A 19,707-nucleotide genomic window follows, 5' to 3' on the forward strand; every position below is an offset into this window, starting at 1 on the left:
TAAGTTGTTATTTACAGGTGATATACATAATAATACTACTACCTGCCATGATAAGCTTTTACGCACTAACAGCAGTTTTTGCATTGTTAAAAGTTTTCCTTACACCGAAGTTGATCAGAACGATCAGTTTCTCCATACACATGTATGTTATGAGAAATACATTAACTTTTCACATTTCTAAAACTATAAGCACAATTTACTTTTTTTTTTCCCCTCAAATATTAAGTGAAGATTTAAAAATGGGACACAAAGACAAGTAGCTATGCATGTTGAAATACAAGTGATTTGGAACATATTAGTGCTTCCAAATATCAATCAGTGAGAAAAGTACTAAATGTTTGGCGTGATCCCCTCACCATCCACCACAGGAAGGTTAAAGTAAGATAGCCTTTCAAAGTAGCACTGATTATTGCGTATTATCTTTGGAAAAGCAGAGTTTTAACCAAAAATATTTTTAATGCAGTTGAAATACAGACACATTTATCCCAAGGAAAAAAGGTAGAACACATGATCGGTGAAGTTAAATGAATAGTTAATTTGTTCCATCCTTGCTTTGAGTAATCCTGCATACTTCAAATAATCCAGTTCAGAGACGCAGGTACTCCAGCAGACACAAAGTGGCAATCTAGTTTTACATACCCGATTTTTCATTCTACGTAAATCCTCCAAGCATCTCAGTCTTAAGTTAAAGTCTTCATTTAAGTGCAGACAGGTTAACAAAGTTCATACCAATGTAACAGGGAAAAAAACATTTACCTTTTTTAAACCAGGATATACAAAAGATAATTTGCATAGTTACAATTCAAGCACAAAGTCACTGTAAATAGGTACAAAGGCATTTATAAATTCACTAAATACGCTGCTGCTTGTGCCGGCATTATCTTAGATATGTACGAATGTAAACCTGAAGGGACTGATGGGAACAGTCAGTGTTTTTGCTTAAAAAAATACGTTAATGTAGAGAGTGTTACTTAACGTTTTTTAAAAAATATTTTCTGCAGCAGGAATAAACAGTTCAAATCCCAAAGAAAGCCATCCAAAAATGCCCAAATTCCTTCTATACAGCAGAGAACGTTTCTTCATAGGTTACAAATCTATATACAAAATGAGGCACTAGTTACACTAATTTGGAATGTGTTCATAATGTTTCAGTTCATCCCAAGACTCCCAGAACAGCGTTGGCTTCTAACTTCCTAGGAAAACATATCTTCAGAAGGTGGTGCATAAGAAAACCCAACAAACGCATCATCTGCCTCTAGGACACTGGCATTAACAATGCTGTAATCAGAAGAGATGCAAACTGAATATGGGACCATTTCTTCTGTAAACACCGCATCGAAATTCCCAATATCATCCGGGCCAACCTAGAAAACAGAAGATCTATCATTTCTCACATTAATTCTGTATTTTTTGAATTGTACTATTCTTTCCTATTTAAGTATATAAAGCCTAAGGAAACCCACCGCAGCATCCCTGAAAGCATTTATTAGAAGCTTGCTTGTTTTTTTCTGGGCCAGGGATCAGGCCAAGAGCTACACAACATTTATGACACAATAAACATAAGAAATAGTAAGAAATATTTTCTTTCTTAATTGACTGTTAGAGAAAAAAAAAACTGAAATAAAAACTGTATGACCACATACAGTTATCTTTCTCCCTTTTCCATCAATAATATAAAACTGTTACATTCCAGCATCAACAGTAGCTACTATAAAGTCACATCTGCAGTAAGGGACCTAAGAACTAAAGCACAGTAACATTCAGTTACAGAGAGAAGAAACAAGGCAGCAAAGGTTTCTTCATCAAACAGACGTAAAACCACTATGAAGATGAACAGGAGTAGGGCTGCAACTAAGGCTTATAAAAATAGTCTTTGCAAATTGAAAGAGGCTTATTTAAAAGAGGTTGTAAATTCTTCGGTCTTCAGACACCATAAAAAACTGTGAGTCCTTTGATGGGAAAAAAACAGAAGAAACAGTGATGTGTCAAAGTGAGTTTTTAGTCAAAAAGACAGCATCACTGCTCAGAAGTGTCACTGCTCTAAAGTGCAGTCAGCACTAGGAGGTTCCCATCCACTCTGATACAAGCGTATTCTTTCCAAATAGAGGAGCCTGCACAGGCACAAATTTGGCAGCTAGGAACTAAAACAGCACCTACCACGTTAGGATTAAATGGTGGTGGAATCTTCTTCTGTAGTAGGTCAGTCCAGCTGAGAGATTCAAAGAATGGGTGCTTTTGAATTTCAAGCTGCAGTAAAGAATAGAAATCACAGATGTTTCAGAAATCCATCCCATGCATCACAGTAAATGCACAAACAAAACCTAAGGGGGTCAAGTTCTGCATTTACAGTTTATTTTTCAATAAAAGCTGTAGCTGGCAAAAAGAGAATTAAAATTAGCCTGCCTATACAAACTAGTTTCCTTTTAAAACCCTGTTTGCTGCTTTTAAGGCTTAAAAATCAATCACAAGATGGAGCACCTTTCCCACAAAGATAAGCTGTTCAGCTTGGGGAAGGCCCTGGAGAGTCCTCATTGTGGCCTTCTAGTATTTGGGGAGGGGCTTATTAACAGAAGGGGGAATTACCTTTTACACTGTCTGATAGTGACGGGACAAAAAGAAAGGGCTTTGAAATAAAAGAGAGGAGATTTAGGTTGGATGTTAGCAGGAAACTTTTACTCAGCGAGCAATGAGGTGCAGGAACAGGTTGCCCAGGCAACTTACGGATGCATCATCTCTTGAGGTGCTCAAGGGCAGGCTGGACGGAGCCCTGGGCAGCCCAATCCAGTGGCTGGCAACCCTGCCCATGACATTGGAACTGGATGGTGTTTAATGTCCCTCTGAACCTAAGCAGTTCTACGATGAGGTCAACACACTGCCTAACATTAAGGCTGCAATCAGAAGACTCACGATCCATGGATGGAAGCACAGTCTTTCTAGATTATTCCTCACTGTACATTTCTGAAGTCGTCTGTGCTTCCTAGCAACATCTTTTTGCAAGTACAATAAAATAAAATTCAAGGTTGTACTGGGAAAACATTTACTATGATTTTAAGTCTGAGGAAAAAAAAAGAAAAAGCTGCTACTTGTACAGTACTGTTCTATTCTGTGTTTGAGGAACACCTTTTTATGTAGTCAGGTAAACTGATATTACCAGAAAATCACCTTTTTGTTTGATTATTTCCTAGATTAACTAACTAACTAGCAATTACTTATTAATTACTTAGCAATTACTATGCCGGGAATTGTTTCCCTGCTGACTGGTTTGACACCAACCAAGCTAAAAATATTATATCCCACAACAATTACCCCCTTTCTATTCCAAACATCTTTCAGGACTTGATGACCACAACTAATATCTTTAAAGAAGAAAAAAGAAAAAAAAAACAAACAGGGACAGATATATGGAAATGCATTTTCTGTTTCCTGCTATCAAACTTGCATGATGCACTCAAATTTATTCGTGTCTATTTAAATGAAGAAGAGCTTGATAAATTAGGAGATTACATACAAAATCTTCCCTTGCTCCAAGTCTGCTTTGCCGATCTTTCTCCAGAAGTTCCTCCAGAATGGACCAGGCTGTGAGACTGATTCCTGGACGCAAGACTAGGGGCTTGTGAAGAATATTCTCATACATCTCAGCAACGTCACGGCAGTAAAAAGGAGGCTAAAAAACCCAAATGTTACACATTAATCCAAAGCTACATCAGCATTTTGTTTCACATGCATGGACCAACAAACAAGTCTGTAAGCAGCAGACTACTAAGAGTCAAGGAAGAAATCTTAAGACAGCTAACTTCTAATTCAGTCATTCACACAGCCAGCTCTCCATGCTTGATAACTTCCCCCTGCCACCTCCTCTTTCCAAAACATCTTACACTCACAGGTAATGTAACTGCAGATGCCACCAAGATTCAAAGCTCCCACTGTGCTTGCCTGGAAAGAATGAGAGTGGGAAAAGAAATCTATTTCCCTACTTAATATCCAGATGCATATAAAACTAAAAAGAAAAGTAACAGAACAGATTACTATTAGAGTGATTACAGATGACTAAAAGTAGTACAGTAAGACTTTTTTTTCTTTTAATATTGTATCAAGAAGCAGAAGAACTAGGAGAAATCCTGGAAGACCCAAGCCAAAATACATGTTTTAATTTATTGGGTGCTATTGCTGTTGATTCTATTTACTTCAACATCTCTCTAGTTATCACGGTTTGTCTTTAGCTGATGTCCAGAAGTTCAGTGGAAAGCAGAAGTTTAGACATTGAGAGGCAATGCAAAATCCCAAAGAGAAAAAGAGATGCTATGTTAAGACAAATCATTCATCCACTGAAGTAGAGTACTTCAACGCTCTGCAAAAAGTTAGCATCCTTAATGGCACTTTCCCACCTATATTAAATACATACCAGTCCATAAAGCATTTCATAAAGAACTGCACCAAGGCACCACCAATCTACTGTGTTGTCATAGGGCTGCTTTTTAATAACTTCTGGTGCGAGATACTAAAAACGAAATTAAAAAAAAAGCAGTGCATTAGGATAGCAATGATAAAACCTGGGTTTTTAGGTTTTAGTCATAGTTTCAGAAGAAATCTAACTCACTAATACCATAGTACAAGCAAAGGCATTTCACAGTACAAGGCTATTTGTTGTGGACATTTAGTATAGAATTACTGTGGCTGGATCCTTGTCATCTCAGTCGCCCCTGCACAGCGCACACACGGTTTCTAAAGCCTTCTCTCATATACAGTACAAGAATACAAGATCACTCACTGGTATCCACCTTCTGAAATTTAATGTACAAAATAGATCTATTTGTTAATGGACAAGGCAGGTACCATTTGTAATGAGGAGGTAAGTCACTGTTCAATGGTGTCAGCATTTCTCAAACTTTCTATATGCTTGAGTGCTCTGTACCTCATTCGTCTATAGATAACCCTACAGAAAGCATGAAAAGCAGCAGAGCATTTTTGAACTAACTTTCCTAATTTTTCATAACTTTCTACATAGTGAGTTGGAACTAAGTCATTCAACTCAGTGTTCAGAAACACAGAGAATATCATTACACTTATCACAGGATCATGAAAGATTTTAACCTAAATCTTGGCATGTAAAGACTAATATTCAGTTGCTGTGTTTAGTCTTGGTATTTTAAAGAGCTGAAATTAAGCATCCTGTTACGCTGCAGTTCATGCAAATCCACGATAAGCACAAAGCCCACACTTCTGAGCACAGGACAAAAATCTCATAGATTGTCCTCCAACAACTCCAAAACCATCACTGTTTTATACACACTGTGCTTTCCAAAACAATCCAACAAATGCTATTTCAGCTCAGATCACCATCTAAATTCCTACTCTAATGATAGCTAAGTTGTCACACATTGCCCTTTTATTTTTTTCTCCCTTTTGAGTTCAAATGTTTCAGTACATTATCCCTCACCCATCCTTTACTGCTTTCAAAGGCCTTTCCTATAATATGAAGTGTATTTTATCAAAATATCAAAGGCACTGCTCTTGACATCTAGGTGAATACCTCATACATTTTTAAGACTTCCAGATTCTGAGTTTTCCAGTCCATTTTTCTTAGTAAAAAGAAGACAATAGAGTCAGTAAGTTCAAAAGCTTCTCCCACACACAAAATTTGTTCATGTCTCAAAGATACAAAGTGCTTCTAAACTTACTAAAAATTAATGGCAGGATACAGTAAATAGATTCCTATTGACAAATCTGTGACAGCTGTTACACAAGCCAACTGTCTTACTTCTAGTCAGACACACGGGAAGAAACAGTATGTGAAAAGGACTGGGAAGAGGGAAGAGGACAGACAAGAGTTATGAGAATGTGGGTAGCTAAGTAGGAAATACTGAACATTAGAAGTAGTACAAAGAACAGACCTGCAGTAAACTTGTCTTTGGTTTCATGGAAGAACCCGTAAAAAGAATTTAAGTCCTCAACAACACATAACTATAAACACACACATATTTGATTTTCCGTTTACACAACCAGTAACACTCAACAACCATTTGTTACCAGCCAAAAGATGCCAAAGTCATCAACATACTTCTGGTGTCCCACAAAACGTTGCAGTAGTATCAGAACTTGCAATCCCTTCTTTACAAAGTCCAAAGTCTGTCAGCACAACATGACCCTGTTTAAGAAACAGTTTTAAAAAACAGAACACAATCAACATTTACAAATCCACGTGTCAATTTTGACAGAGGACATATAAAATACAAAAACGTGGCTTACTTACTAGTGAATCTAGGAGAATGTTTTCTGGTTTTAAATCCCTATTAAAAAAAAAAAATCTTCGTATTAACTCAGAACAGCAGTCAGTAACACAAAAGCTTCAAAGGCAATGACTTATTTTTCAGCTGAAAGGAAGCTTGACATTTTGGTGAAAACATTTTGTTCAAACTTCCTGAGATCATTTCATGCAGTAATTTTTATATATTAATTTTGAACTTCCACAGGACAAGAATACACTTCAGAAACCTACCTGTACACAATATTTATGGAGTGCAAGTATCCCAGTGCACTGGCTATTTCAGCAGCATAAAATCTGGCTCTGTGCTCAGGAAAGGAACGTTCTCTTTGTAAATGAAAGAACAGCTGTAAATATGCAAAGTAGTAAATAAGAAAAAAAAAATCATACACAAAACCAAGTTAATATGGTATAATTTTAACAGCAATTTTATTGAGCTGCCTACAATTTTAAGAATGCAAAATGAAATAAAATTGACAACGTTCCTTCACTCACTTCCTTTTCTCTTTCACAGCTTAGAAATAAATAGACAACTTACTAACAAGGATATTCCCTTAAAAGCAAGACTAGTCAGAAAGAACTAGAGAAAACCATGTTAACTGAGGGTGGCAAGATTCAATTATGCAAGATCACAGAATCGCAGAATGGCTTGGGTTGGAAGGGAGCTCAAGGATCACCAAGATCCAAACACCTCCACCACAGGCAGGGCTGCATGAGGCCCTGTCCAACCTGGCCTTAAACACCTCTAGTGATGGGGCACGCACAACAGTGCATAAATAGTCTCCTAACAGATAGTCAGGTGCCACACAAGGAATCTTTCATTTCTGAGTATCTTTGTGTTCAGACTTTGTATAAAAGCGTTTTATTCTGAGAGCACTTGGGGTGATGTATGTTCCAGTCTGCTCATCCATTAATGTTCTCAACTACAGACAGTCTTCAGACTTTAAACAAGTTGAGCATATGCACAAATCTTGCCAAAGATTAAATCATACACACATGAAACTGTACTATACATTCAATTAAAAAAGAACAAATTCTGTTTTCTATCTGCAAAATTTGAAAGAAAATATAGCAAGCAACCAAAATCTTACAAGTTCTTAATTCAACTTTGAGAGCTGTTTTGAACTGTGTTTTAGTTTGCCTGGAAGAATGCCAAATGAAGAAGAGTAGAGCAAACCTGGAGTTTGATCATATTCTTCTAATGAGATGGCAGTGCATCAGACCAGAGAAAGGCCCATCAAGTGCAGATTCCAGCACTCAAAGGGAGTCAGAATCTCAATTCCAGGAGCATCATGAATGCTGCCATGTAGTCTTTATGAATATCAACCAATATAGGTCACAGTATGAACCTCACCCTGCTTTATTCACCATATGTATATCCTGAGTGTATTCAGATGCAGTGACATAACAGGAAAACCTGAGATATGCAGAAACAAATGTAAATTCTACCCTTTCTTCTCCTGCCCTCTGCCAGGTGCTAGTTTCTACTATCTACAACAGTACTGCTAGAGTACAAGCAGCTTCCCTTTTAAGCATTTTTGCTGTACAGTTACTTGCACACAATCATTTTTCACTATGCTTTGTGATCTTCAATCACAACTCATTTGCTAGACAGGTCCAGGTATTATTAGCATACAATTAGCATACAATAGTATCTTTTGAAGAAATAAAAACAACGTTTTATACCCTTATCATGTTTAGTAGCTATTCAATCATGAGTTTCTTGAGCACTCCTCAAAGTACTCTGAAAAGCAACAGCTAAAGGCAAGCTGCTCCAGAACACTATTCAAGTATTTATAGACTTTTTCTAATGCTTTTAGAAGTTTTCCCTTAGGTTACTCGTGGACTCCTTGTCCTCAACAGCATCACTCCAAGGAGAAGAATCCTGAGAATAGGGCTATTTGGCAGTAAGCAATTACATCTGCAAAGCCACAGAAGTATCCCAGGATTTCAAGAGAAATCATAGCAATAAAATCAGTTGTCTGTTTGCTTGTTGCCTTCCTCACACTTTTGAAATACAAACACCTCAGATAATGCAGATGAAAAAGGAAAAGAATTTTACATGCTGAAAAATGTCAATACATGATTAATTAATAACAGATAAATTTAGGTAACTGTCAAAGAGACAGTATTTATATCTGACAATCATAAATTAATTCTGTATTAACGCTGCTGATAAGAAGAGGAACAGGGTCTGTCTAGCTATGGAAGTCTGCAGGAATAGCATCACTGGAGATTAAGTAACGGGATTTCCAAAACTTGGGAGAATACTGATCACAGCCCATTGCAAAGGATCATTTTGTTACTCCCACAGAATAACAGAACTGCAGAATAAACAGACACAAATCCAAGTAGAATCCCCACATACCTCTCCTCCGTTAACAAAATCCAGGACAAAGTAAAGCTTTTCTGTTGTTTGGAATGAGTAATGTAATCCAACTAGAAATGGATGTTTCACATTTTTCAGAAGCACATTACGTTCAGCCATGATATGTTTTTGCTGTAAGGAAGTAAAGGATCAGTAAGTGAACAGACACAATTTTGTAATGAAGGGAAAAAAGCGTGTGGAGAAAGTGCATTTCTTTATACCTCTTTCCTGTTAAGAACAATTTTTTTCTGCAGCACTTTGACAGCATAATATTTCCCATCCAGTTTTCTTTTTGCAAGAAGAACCTGCGAAATTCAAAACAAATGAAGAAATGTTATGGCTGCAGTTCACATTCCACTGATGACTTGCTAATTTCAGCATAACTGAAAAGCATTAATGCTATGTGTCCACAATAGTCTCTTTGTTTTTAATACAGTCAATCACTAATAGTGTGATCTTACAGTTCAGTACAGTCTCTCTATACATTGATATAACGAAAAGCTAAATGCATCTCTTTGGAAAGTATCAATATTAGTCATTTTTCAGCACTGCTCAGAGTTGTTTGCACTGCTCCATAGCACCAGGCGCTTGAGAAAGCAGAACAAAGGAAAACACAGGGTTTGTACTCCAGCTGCATAAGCACAGGGGTACCTCCCTTCCTCCCTTGGGGCAAGAGGGGATCCCTACTGCTCTTAGCAAGAAAGGGAAACGCTGATTTTTTTTTAATCCCAACAAGCAACCAAGGCAGGCAACAAGTACCATGAGAAAATAACAATGGCAGGGCTATGGACAAGTAGCAACAGGAATCCAACATGGGAGTTTACGTGCCATGCGTGAGACACCAGCTGGCACCCCTGCACCACAGCAAGTCACAGCAATCAGACAGCTCACCTTGCCAAAGCTGCCTTTCCCAATAACTTTCAGGAAATCAAAGTCCGTTGGCTTAGCGCTGAAAGATATTTAGGAAGGAGACAGGTCATTTGGGTACAAATTACAAGCTTCATAGCTGTACAGAAGTCTAGTGTAGCCCTTCAACCGTAATGTGAAGTCAGCACCTTTCTTAATTCTTCGTGCTAATCAACAACTGGACTTCTGCAAAGCTGCCCTTCATCCTGGAATTCCATTTTCCTCCAGAAAAAGTGACAGAGCTAAAGCATTTGAATTTATTTCATTTTTTTCATTTTAAGTGTAAGTGCAGAGGATGAACAAGACTATTCTTCCCCCCCCAGAGACTCAAGATTCTAATTTTCAAGTCTTCTTTTCCCCATGACTCTTCCCAAAGCTTACCTCCCATTTCCAGACATCCAATCGGATTCTGAAGCTTACATGACAGAAGGAGGAAGTTTATCATTCATCCTCTTTCCTCATCCCATCCTTCCTACCATCCATTGCTTCCCCAGTTTAAAGTGACAGGAGGGAGGCCCCAACACCTTCCTCTTCTATGTGTTATTTGTATGAACTCACTGTTTTTCCATTTGCCAAGTCACTACTACTTCCAGCAATTTCCACTAATTACCTCACTTTTTCCTAAGTACAATTTAGAGGTATTGTTGTCAGCAAAACAATTACGTTTTCCACCTCTGAAACAACAGTTACGACACACTCTTCGTTTATTGCCCCTCAAAGGAAGCACTCTTACAATTTCATTTCTCACTGCAATCTGTTAAGCACTTCTTCCTGTTAGCCCAGAAAAAAAAAATCTGAGAGGAAAGATAAATCAAAATAGGTGTCATCTCTCAGATGAAGAAAGCACAGGGAACTGAGAAAGTAGTTTACAGAAGTAAACACCAGAGAAGCAAGTTGTAACTGCAGTGATAAAGTTTGTAATACCAACAAGTTAAGCTGCTCCTTTGCCATGCATTAAAACAAATGTGTTTTCAGAATGTTTCACATTCCTAACTGCTGTGGGACCGTTCCAGAAAGAGAGAGGGTTTTGTTTTTTGTTTATTTTTCGCCACAGAATCCTCATGTGAAAGGACAGCAGACTAACAAAACCTCAAGATGAAAAGGGAAATGTCTTAACAGAGTTCATTTACTGAACACAGGATTAAATGCCTTGCTTCCTTCTGGGCAGAGAAAAGATAAAGCCACATATTCAAACCACTCTTCATACTACTAGCAATTATATTCAGTCCAATTTTTCAGTATACAGTTAATTGAAAAACTTACTGAGGATTTCCAGATGGTCCCAAGTTGATATTCGGTGAGGTAGAATTTAACTGTTGGAAGAAACAAATAGAATACAATAAAATAAACCTTTCTTATGCTTCAACCAGTAGTAATTTCAAAATACTAATTTCTTCAAACTATATCTTTACATCTGTTGATAGGTTTTGAAGATATCAAATATTCTGATATCTCTTTAAAGATATCTAGGATTGTGAACTTCATAAGTTTCAAGTATCTGCCCACCAACACCTTCTCACAAAACATTTCTATATACACCATATGGAAGAAAAAAGGCAATAAAATAATTACGTCCAAACAGAGAGGACAAGATTAGGAACAAAAATTTCAGACTGTGTCAACAAACAATGTTCCCCATGGAGAACTCAGACCCTTCTGCAACTGCTTTTTACCTTTTATTCCAATAAAATTACTGTAGAACTCCACTGTTTATGCAAGAGTCTAATTAATTAAGGATATGGTGCTTTAAGAAACAAAAACAGTTTCCTCTACCAAGAAAAGCCACTAGGAATCTTTCCTACCCTGACAATAATGGATAACTCAATTCCATGAAAGGCACGAATCTCACCAGTACACACTGATGATGGAATCTCTAAATTATGTGGACAGGAGGAAATCACCGTCATCTAAGCAACTTTCTCCAATTTGTTTTCAAATAAAAAAGCAGTTCTAGTACTCTCACTGTGCTTTTGGATTTTATCAGAGAAAATAAACTTGAAGAACAATTTATCCGGAGACGGGCCAGCAGGCATCACAAAATGAGCACACCCACAGAAACAGAGCACGCCCCGACATCAACACCAGGTGTGACAGCTGCACCAATAGTAACCAATCACACAACAGTACTCAGCAGTTTCAGAAAAGTCAGCGTGCAAGTTTCAGTACTGCAGGGATTGGGAAGGGGACCGTTCTTATTCCTGGTCACACATCTTCATCGCTTACAGTGACTATGACAGCACCCATTTCCTATTGCAGCTCATCGGTTCAGCCACTAAGCACGAGTGCCCCATTTAGCTTGAAATTTGTTATGATGTAATACACTGTTAATTTTCTATGGAAGCTTTTCATGTTATTTCAAGTATTTTCAAACGAAGAGGAGGAAATCTGTCATCTAAATTAAATTCTGCTGTATGCTCACCATGCTGTCAAGTACTCAGAAAAAAAAAAAAGCAAAAGACTGGCATTCTTTGGAAGTGAGACTGAGAAAACATGGTGCATTGTGTGTGATCCACAGCTGATTCAAATAGCCTATTCGTATATTCTGTAAGAGGACTGAATAAAAAGAGAAGTGCTAAGGCCATGAAGTAAACCAGAGAAAATAAACTTAATTATGGCACTTCTGCCTTCCTAGAAAGACTCTCTTCAATCAGCACTGTTTCTGAAGACTGTAAATTAACTTTCAGACAACCCATCTAAACTGCACTTCTTTAGGGGCTTTTCTGACAGAAGAGGCTTGGTAGTGTTAAATGTGAGCTAAAGTTAAATTCAGCAACTTAAAGAAAGATTGCAACTTTTTTTTTTCCCTTCATGAGAATTATACTTCACAGAATGGCTTGTGTTGGAAGGGACCTTAAAGCTCATCTCGTTCCAACACTTAATGGCATCTCTCTTTCTTTTAAAGACAAAGAAAAAATCATTCAATTGCCTCTGCTCCTTGCCAGTCATCATTAGCAAGAGTGCTCGAGGAGACTGAAAAAACTGACAGCTAAACTATAACTCAATCTGTGCCTCTTCTACTCACAGCAAGTGGGGAAAGAAGCAAAGCTCATGATCAGGATTACTTCTCTCTGCAGTTTATACTAGACAGGAAAACATCTTACAGCCTGCAGCAGAACAGTTCTGTTTAAAAGATCATGGGAAAGATTTATTGCAAAACCAACTGGTAATCTTCTGTAAGTAATATATTTAAGATTGCTGTCAAATAGTTAAAATTTAGGAGACTGATCTATATCTATGCTTTATTACCTTCTGATTACTCCTTTCATCTTCATCTTCAGATGGATCTGACTGGTGTTTTGGGTTATCCATCTGAAGAAATGCTCTGACATCTGGGCTAGAAAGAAGCACAGTTCAATACATTAGGAAACCAATAACTTGCATGATTTTCAGCCAGAATCACAGAAAGAGTAATGGCTTTGACACATCACAGTCACTAATCACAATGTTTTACTCTTACAGTAATTAAGGACTGTATGCAAGAAATGCTTTTACAGAAATGTAGTTGCTGAGTATGCTGCATACAATATATAAGATTTTTTCAACTTGCAAAAACATGAAATGTTGCAGTATACATATGTGAAGACTTCATGAGGGAATGGTCAGTAGGACTGCATTAAAGTAATCATTTGAAGAAAAGGCCCCATCCAAAGCATAAGTTTCAACTGGCCAGCAACCGTAAGTAAATCTGTTTGCTTTCAACACCACCAAAACAAAAGTAAAACACATCAAAAGATCAAGAAATGCATGCCCCAAGAGGTACGTGGTAATAATGTTCCTGTCCCCATCCGCTTTTAAGTGAAGCATCACGGTTTTGAAATTTCAGTGCACTCTAGCTGGGCATAACAAGACAACACAAGAAATCTTTCCACCTCAAGACAAACTGCCACCCTTCAGAAACTGGTAAGAGAGACTGTAAGATTCCCATTGTACACAGGGACATGCAAGTGAGGCAAAATTAATTCCTGAATGGGTCTCATTTACAGCTATACACCACTTGAAGAGATGACTCGAGCCTTTCAAGTTCACTAAAAGGCAGATGGTTTATGCAGGAAGAAATTTCACTTAGATCTCAGAGTTTTTTCAAAAGTTCTCAGGGCAGCTGCAGTTAGGAACCTCTGCATGAGGTGTTCAGTGCAAGAAAAAAAAAATAAAGCCCTCAAAACAACAACCAGCCCACACCCTGCACCATCAAGTTGCTCTTTTAGAGCAACAACATAGGGTAGTTTTGATATTAGAAGCAGATACCCTTATTTTGCTATTTTCAGTCTATTTTACCCTCTGCACGTCTGTAAAGCAAGGATCAGAAGTGAGAGATTAATTAGTTTTGACACTTCTCCAGATAATGTATTTCACATCAGTGTTACGGAACCTAACTCAGGTCACACTCTACTTAACACTCACAGTCTCCATTGCTTATGTTCTGTATTCCTAAACTCTGTATGGATGGAATGCAATTTCACAACCATTTCAGCTTACTTTTCCCAATCTTACATAAACTCCAAATTCTGATCTGTTTCAGGGTAGGTTTGGTATCCTTGGCCCCAGGAAGAGTAAAATAACTGGTTGGAAATTTACAGTAATATTGACCTACAACTGACAACAATTAAAAGTTTCAGAACCTCTGGTTATCATAAAATGAAGAAAACAAAGTTATGGTTAACATTTTTCACTAGACATGGAATTCCAAAATCTGCCCTAATTACCTTCCCACATTCATTATTTTGGGCAACTGGCTGATTAAGCAGGGCATGTTGCAATACATCTCAAATAGTTACTGTAGTAACTTTGTCCATTACTGAGTTCAGAGCAGAAAAAAAAAATCACTTTGTGGGGAAAGGCTGCTGACCAGTTTTGGGTATTCAGCAATTTCTGCAATATGGAGCAGCCAGAGGCACAACTGATGAATGTTACATTGTTCACATCTAATTTCAGAAGCTGTGAAAGACTGCAGAAGTAGTGATTAGAGTAAAGTTTAATGGACCCACTTCTTCACCAAGGTTGCAGTGTGACCATTAGCTCAGGTGCTGCATTAATTCAAAGGATTTCAAAATACACTGAAACTGTTTCTAAAATAACCTCACATATCAAATTGAATGGATTAAAAAAAAGCATAGGTGGAATGTTCAATGCACACTGTCTATTTTTTTTTTTTACCAGTAAGCTGTTTTTCCCTGGACTTTTATGATGGACCGGATACATTCTGTTTATGCATTATCTCTGAAATCCACAAAGAGGCCCCAAACTCCCCCTAAATATAGTTCCCTCAGTGGCAGTACTTCTGTGTTCATGTGGGAAGGCTAACACATGCAGGCCATACAAAAAGCGAGGAGAAACATAAAGCTCAAGAAGTTGCAAACTTTGAAACACAATGGTACAATTAATTGGCATTGACAGAACCTAAATGTCTAAAGTATACTCCTTGGTGTGTGCTTTATATCTTCAACTGTAAAGACCCTTTTCAAAAAATGTGAAATGCTGCTATCTTTCTTACACAAAATAGTGCTCACAACTAACAAATTACCAGCTCCTATCCAGGACAGCAGTCATCAAAGGAGAAGCATTAGCAGATCTCCACCCCCTTGAGATTTGGTTTGTTTTGTATGCTCTGCATTCTACCCACGAGTGCAAGTTCTCCAACAAATATGGTTAGCTGAGCAAACGCAGCTCAAAGCTGGCCCATGTAACTCCCAATTCAGTCTAAGACAAGATTCACCCAGTCCAGTATCCCACATGACAGGGACTGCAGGAAAACCCTTCACCACCCACTACAGGGTCTCTCTATTCACTCTAGCAGACTGTAGGTTTTGTCAGGTTTACTACTGAGCAGAAAGGTTTGATTCTGATACACTATCTAACAAACAAGACCCAAGAACAAAGTCCACTGAAAGAAAAACAAAACACAGCACAGAGTTACGTGTTTCAGAGAATAATGTAGAGATCACCATCACGGACACACTGAATCTAACATCTGTGTTTTTCAATTCAGACCAATTCCAGAAGTGGGAAGCCACCATGAACCACTCTTCAGCTTTTACCGAAATCATTTTCCCAAGCAGGACTTAAAAAGCATAAAATCTCAATATGTGTTTTAATGCTTAAAGATTTAGTGGAAGATGAGCTTCTTTACATTACTCTGAGAACATGCAGCCCCCTAACACTTCCTTGTATGTTACTAAGTTTCTGAGAGTTATTTTACCTAACATCAAATTTATTATTAAAGCAAAACAGTTCAAATGTGTATACGGGCTACCTGTAAAGACTCAGGCACTGTATACTCCTTTAGTTTCTAGCAGGTTGTGCCAAGACACTCGAGATCATCAACCTTTGGTATTTCTTGCCTGCTCATGTTCATCGGCACATAGAAAAGGCAACAGATTATGTAATTACTAACATGATTTGCTGTAATCTGTGATGCATACAGAAGCACGGCTTTGTTTCTGGAGAACTAATATGAAATGTTTAGAGACAATATTTGGTATTTGGACATACTGGCAAGAGAGTTATGCTAAATTAATTAAAAAGAAAAAAAAAAAAGAAGATCTGAATCTTTTCAATAATTTAACAAAACAGATTCGTTTTTAACACTTAGTTATTCTGCAGTGTTTTCTATTCTTTCCCAAAGAACATCAATGCTATGACTGCACAACTCACAGCACTTCCTTCAGTGGAAAACTGTTTTGCCATAAAGCCTTTGTTTCAAAGTTTTTTCCACTTATCACAATGAACGTATATATGCCATTCTTTTTCTTCCAAAGAAGAAAGGAAGTACATAGTTCAACTTAATCAACATTACATAATTTGCTTGTTGGAAAATAAAATCTGACGGCAGACTTCAAACTGCAGCAATATGCTCTGGTATTTATTTCCTGTGGGAAATGGACAGTTGCATGGGTTGTACTGATAGGATAATTAAACAAAGCACATGTAGTAAAGAAACGCAGAGCTAAAGCCAGAAATAGAATGTTACTGATTTACTAATTCAAGCAACGTAGAAAGCTCCATGGCTTTATCTTAAATTGATGAGGTCTAGGTTGAAACTGAAAGAAAACTGAGGTTTACCCTCAAAATCAGTTCACACAAGTGTCCTCCTCCAAATCTGTAATGCAGAAACTGTTTGTAATTTATCACCACTTCATCACCATCCCACCGATGGAGGTCATCACACATACAGGTCTTCTGACAGAAGATTTAGCATGGAATCTTATTCATGTGTTTCAGGCAAGTTCCAAGCCACCAAAAGAAGGTGACCAAGCTACTTGGTTAAGATGCTTAAAACAAGTTCTGGAGTACACACATGAATGGCTCTAAGAAAAACTGCAGGATCATGGGGGTTGGAAGGGAGCTCTGAGGATCATCTACTCCAATCCCCCTGCTAAAAGTAGGTTCTGTAGAATAGGTTGCACAGGAACACATCCAGATGTGTTATGAGTATCTCCAGAGGATACTGCACAATCCCTGTGAGCAGCCTGTTTCAGTGCTCTGTCATCCTTACTATAAAGTTATTTCCTCATGCTTGCATGGAACCTCATGAACCAGTTTGCACCATTGCCCCTTGTCCTGTCAACGCACACCACTGAAAAAAGCCTGGTCCCATCCACTTGACTCCCACCCTTTAGATATTTATAAGCATTGATCAACTCCCCCTCAGCCTCCTCTTCTCCAGCTCAACAGTCCCAGCTCTCTTAGCCTTTCCTCATACAGGAGATGCTCCAGGCCCTTCATTGTCTTTGTGGCCTTTCACTGGACTCTCTCTGGAAGTTCCCAGTCTTTTTTGAATTGGGGAGCACAGAACTGGACACAGCACTCCAGGTGAGGCCTTACCAGAGCAGAGTGGAGAAGGAGGATCACCTCCCTAGACCTGCTCACCACACTCTTTTTAACACACCCCAGAATGCCACTGGCCTTCTTGGCCACCACCAGGGCACAGTTCTGCCTCATGGCCAACCTGCTGTCCACCAGGACACCCAAGTCCTTCCCCACAGAGCTCCTATCCAGAAGGTCAGCCCCTAACTTGCCCTTGTTGAACACTGTCAGGTTCCCTCTTGCCCAACTCTCTAGATGTCCTTGGATGGCCCCACAGCCCTGTGGTGTTTCAGCCACTCTTCCCAGTTGTGTATCATCAGCAAACTTGCTGAGGATGAACTCTATCCCTTCATCCAGGTCACCACTGCAGATGTTAAACAAGACCAGAAAAGATGCAGGGAACCACTCCTACAAGGACAACAAGTAGCAAGTGACAGAGTTCTCAAACAGTAAAGCTATCAATAGAACAAACACCTGCCCTAGAGGAAGAGAGTGTGTAAACTGCAACCCTTAAATTAACCTGCACCCCTTAAATTAATTTCAGTTAATTGCAAGACTATTTGTAAATCAGTTCCGAGAAAATAAAAACATTTTATACTGCTCTTCAGCCTCTGTATTTTCTTTAAGGAACAACCATATTAAAGATAATTTATTACATTTAGAAGTTCTGACAGGTAAAATAAATTTTCTAGTCAAAAGTACTTAATTCACAATTTTATATTTGACACCTCACAACTTTTAATATAGCCACAGCCCTTATAAAACAGAAATGAAACTACTTACTGGTTGCATAGCTCTGGCTGTCTAACTAAGTTTTGAATGAATTCATTCAGTCCTGCTCTTCTCTGTTTAATAAAATCTGGAAAAAAAAAACATTAGGAACGATCAGTCAGCTAACAAAAGAAACTTATTTTTAAGTTGAAGATATTTGAAGATTTTGATGCACAACGGTTAAAAAGAGCAAAGTGAGAACAGGATTCGTTCAACACATGAAAATCACAAGAACAGTCAGGTGAGGCGAGAGAACACATTTCAGTTCCTCTGTAATGCTACTGTGAAGTGTGACAGGACAGGTGGATTTTGAAGCACTTCAAGAGCAATGTGCAACCGCAGTGTGCTAACCTCCTGCAGCCTTCTTTGCATGGGTGAGCCCCCCAGGCCCAGATTTCTCTTGGAAAAAAGCCACAGGCAAAACTATCACACAAATGGTGTTTTTACATGAACAGTCTCACCAAACAGCATATTTCCATAACAAATGAAAATGGGAAAGTTGCACAACCATCTAGCAAGCGCTCAGATGTAACCACTAAAAATAATCAGGTAAAATACTTTTCTTTCCACCCTGGACATAATCCCTAATGTTAAATAAACAAATCCTGAGAATCTTGATGATTTTTTTAAGCAGTATGGAAAGATACGCGAGGGATTTGAAATAGGAAAACAAAAGCACAGAACAGAAGAACCTTGTGTTTCATCACTTGTATCAATCACAAAAAGCCTCTTTCTTCTAAAAATCAACCTGTACACACTTCTAAGGTATTCTAATATTCTAATGACATTTTTTGCCATGAGCAGGTTACTTAAAATATTTGCAAAAAAAACTTGAGAATTTTAGTTATTAAGAACAATACGTTGTTTCAGCAACATAACACCTAAATCTGAATTAGGATGTTAAACAATCCCCCAAAACAGGAGCATGAATGTGCATAAAGATCTTATGTGAGTCACCAGCATCAGCTACTTCTGATGCTGAATGCAGTCAGCCACTCTAAGGCTGGAAACCTATCCACACTGCTGAAGAAAAAATATCTGCAGCAAATCTACTCAAATACACACCATCATTTTTTTGTTCTGTATTCTGACTGGTTTCTATTATTTCCCTTTACTCTGTTTTTAAAGTTACAATTGGATTAATTTTAAAATAACTTAAATGATAATAAGAAATGAGGCTTTAGATGATAGCGTATGTGATGATGGTATTTTTAGCAGACCTTGGGAAAAGCATTTTTCAGCTTCACTCTACTGTGCTTATGACTACAATGCACCAGTGCAATGCTGAATGCCCACATTGCACATGCAAGGACAGACAGACAAAATTAAAATACCTTTCCAAAGCTGTAGAATACACCTTATTTCAGAAGAAAGCAGAAACACTGCATCAAAGTTTTAGTAAATTAGCGTTAAGATCAAGAATTATTTAAATGAGCATCACCCTGCCCTGAAGCAAGAAAAATCTTCAGAACTGTTTTCTCATGTTTCCAGGATTACAGAACACTCAATGAAAATTTAAAGTAAGTCTGAGGATTGTGTTTTACATACATAATTTCAATGAAGTTTTAGTCTTCCCTCCACCCCCCATTTTAAATCC

General features: G+C 38.0%; 1 protein-coding gene across 4 annotated transcripts in view; it reads right to left on the reverse strand.

The window, feature by feature from the left end:
* Window positions 1–41: 41 nt before the first annotated feature.
* Window positions 42–19,707, reverse strand: part of SGK3 (serum/glucocorticoid regulated kinase family member 3) — a 55,631-nt gene continuing 35,965 nt past the window's right edge. For all 4 annotated transcript variants that reach the window (XM_048939210.1, XM_048939212.1, XM_048939209.1 and 1 more), the window contains 13 exons: window positions 18,123–18,198; window positions 12,783–12,870; window positions 10,800–10,849; window positions 9,522–9,579; window positions 8,852–8,935; window positions 8,631–8,762; window positions 6,497–6,609; window positions 6,251–6,287; window positions 6,059–6,145; window positions 4,403–4,498; window positions 3,509–3,664; window positions 2,158–2,247; window positions 42–1,364 (listed from right to left, as the gene is read on the reverse strand). In XM_048939210.1, the coding sequence (XP_048795167.1) occupies window positions 1,194–1,364; window positions 2,158–2,247; window positions 3,509–3,664; window positions 4,403–4,498; window positions 6,059–6,145; window positions 6,251–6,287; window positions 6,497–6,609; window positions 8,631–8,762; window positions 8,852–8,935; window positions 9,522–9,579; window positions 10,800–10,849; window positions 12,783–12,870; window positions 18,123–18,198 (1,238 nt within the window). In that variant the 3' untranslated portion in view covers window positions 42–1,193. The remainder of the gene's footprint in view (window positions 1,365–2,157; window positions 2,248–3,508; window positions 3,665–4,402; window positions 4,499–6,058; window positions 6,146–6,250; window positions 6,288–6,496; window positions 6,610–8,630; window positions 8,763–8,851; window positions 8,936–9,521; window positions 9,580–10,799; window positions 10,850–12,782; window positions 12,871–18,122; window positions 18,199–19,707) is intronic.

This window comes from Lagopus muta, chromosome 3, assembly GCF_023343835.1.
Source record: "Lagopus muta isolate bLagMut1 chromosome 3, bLagMut1 primary, whole genome shotgun sequence".
Lineage (NCBI taxonomy): Eukaryota > Metazoa > Chordata > Aves > Galliformes > Phasianidae > Lagopus > Lagopus muta.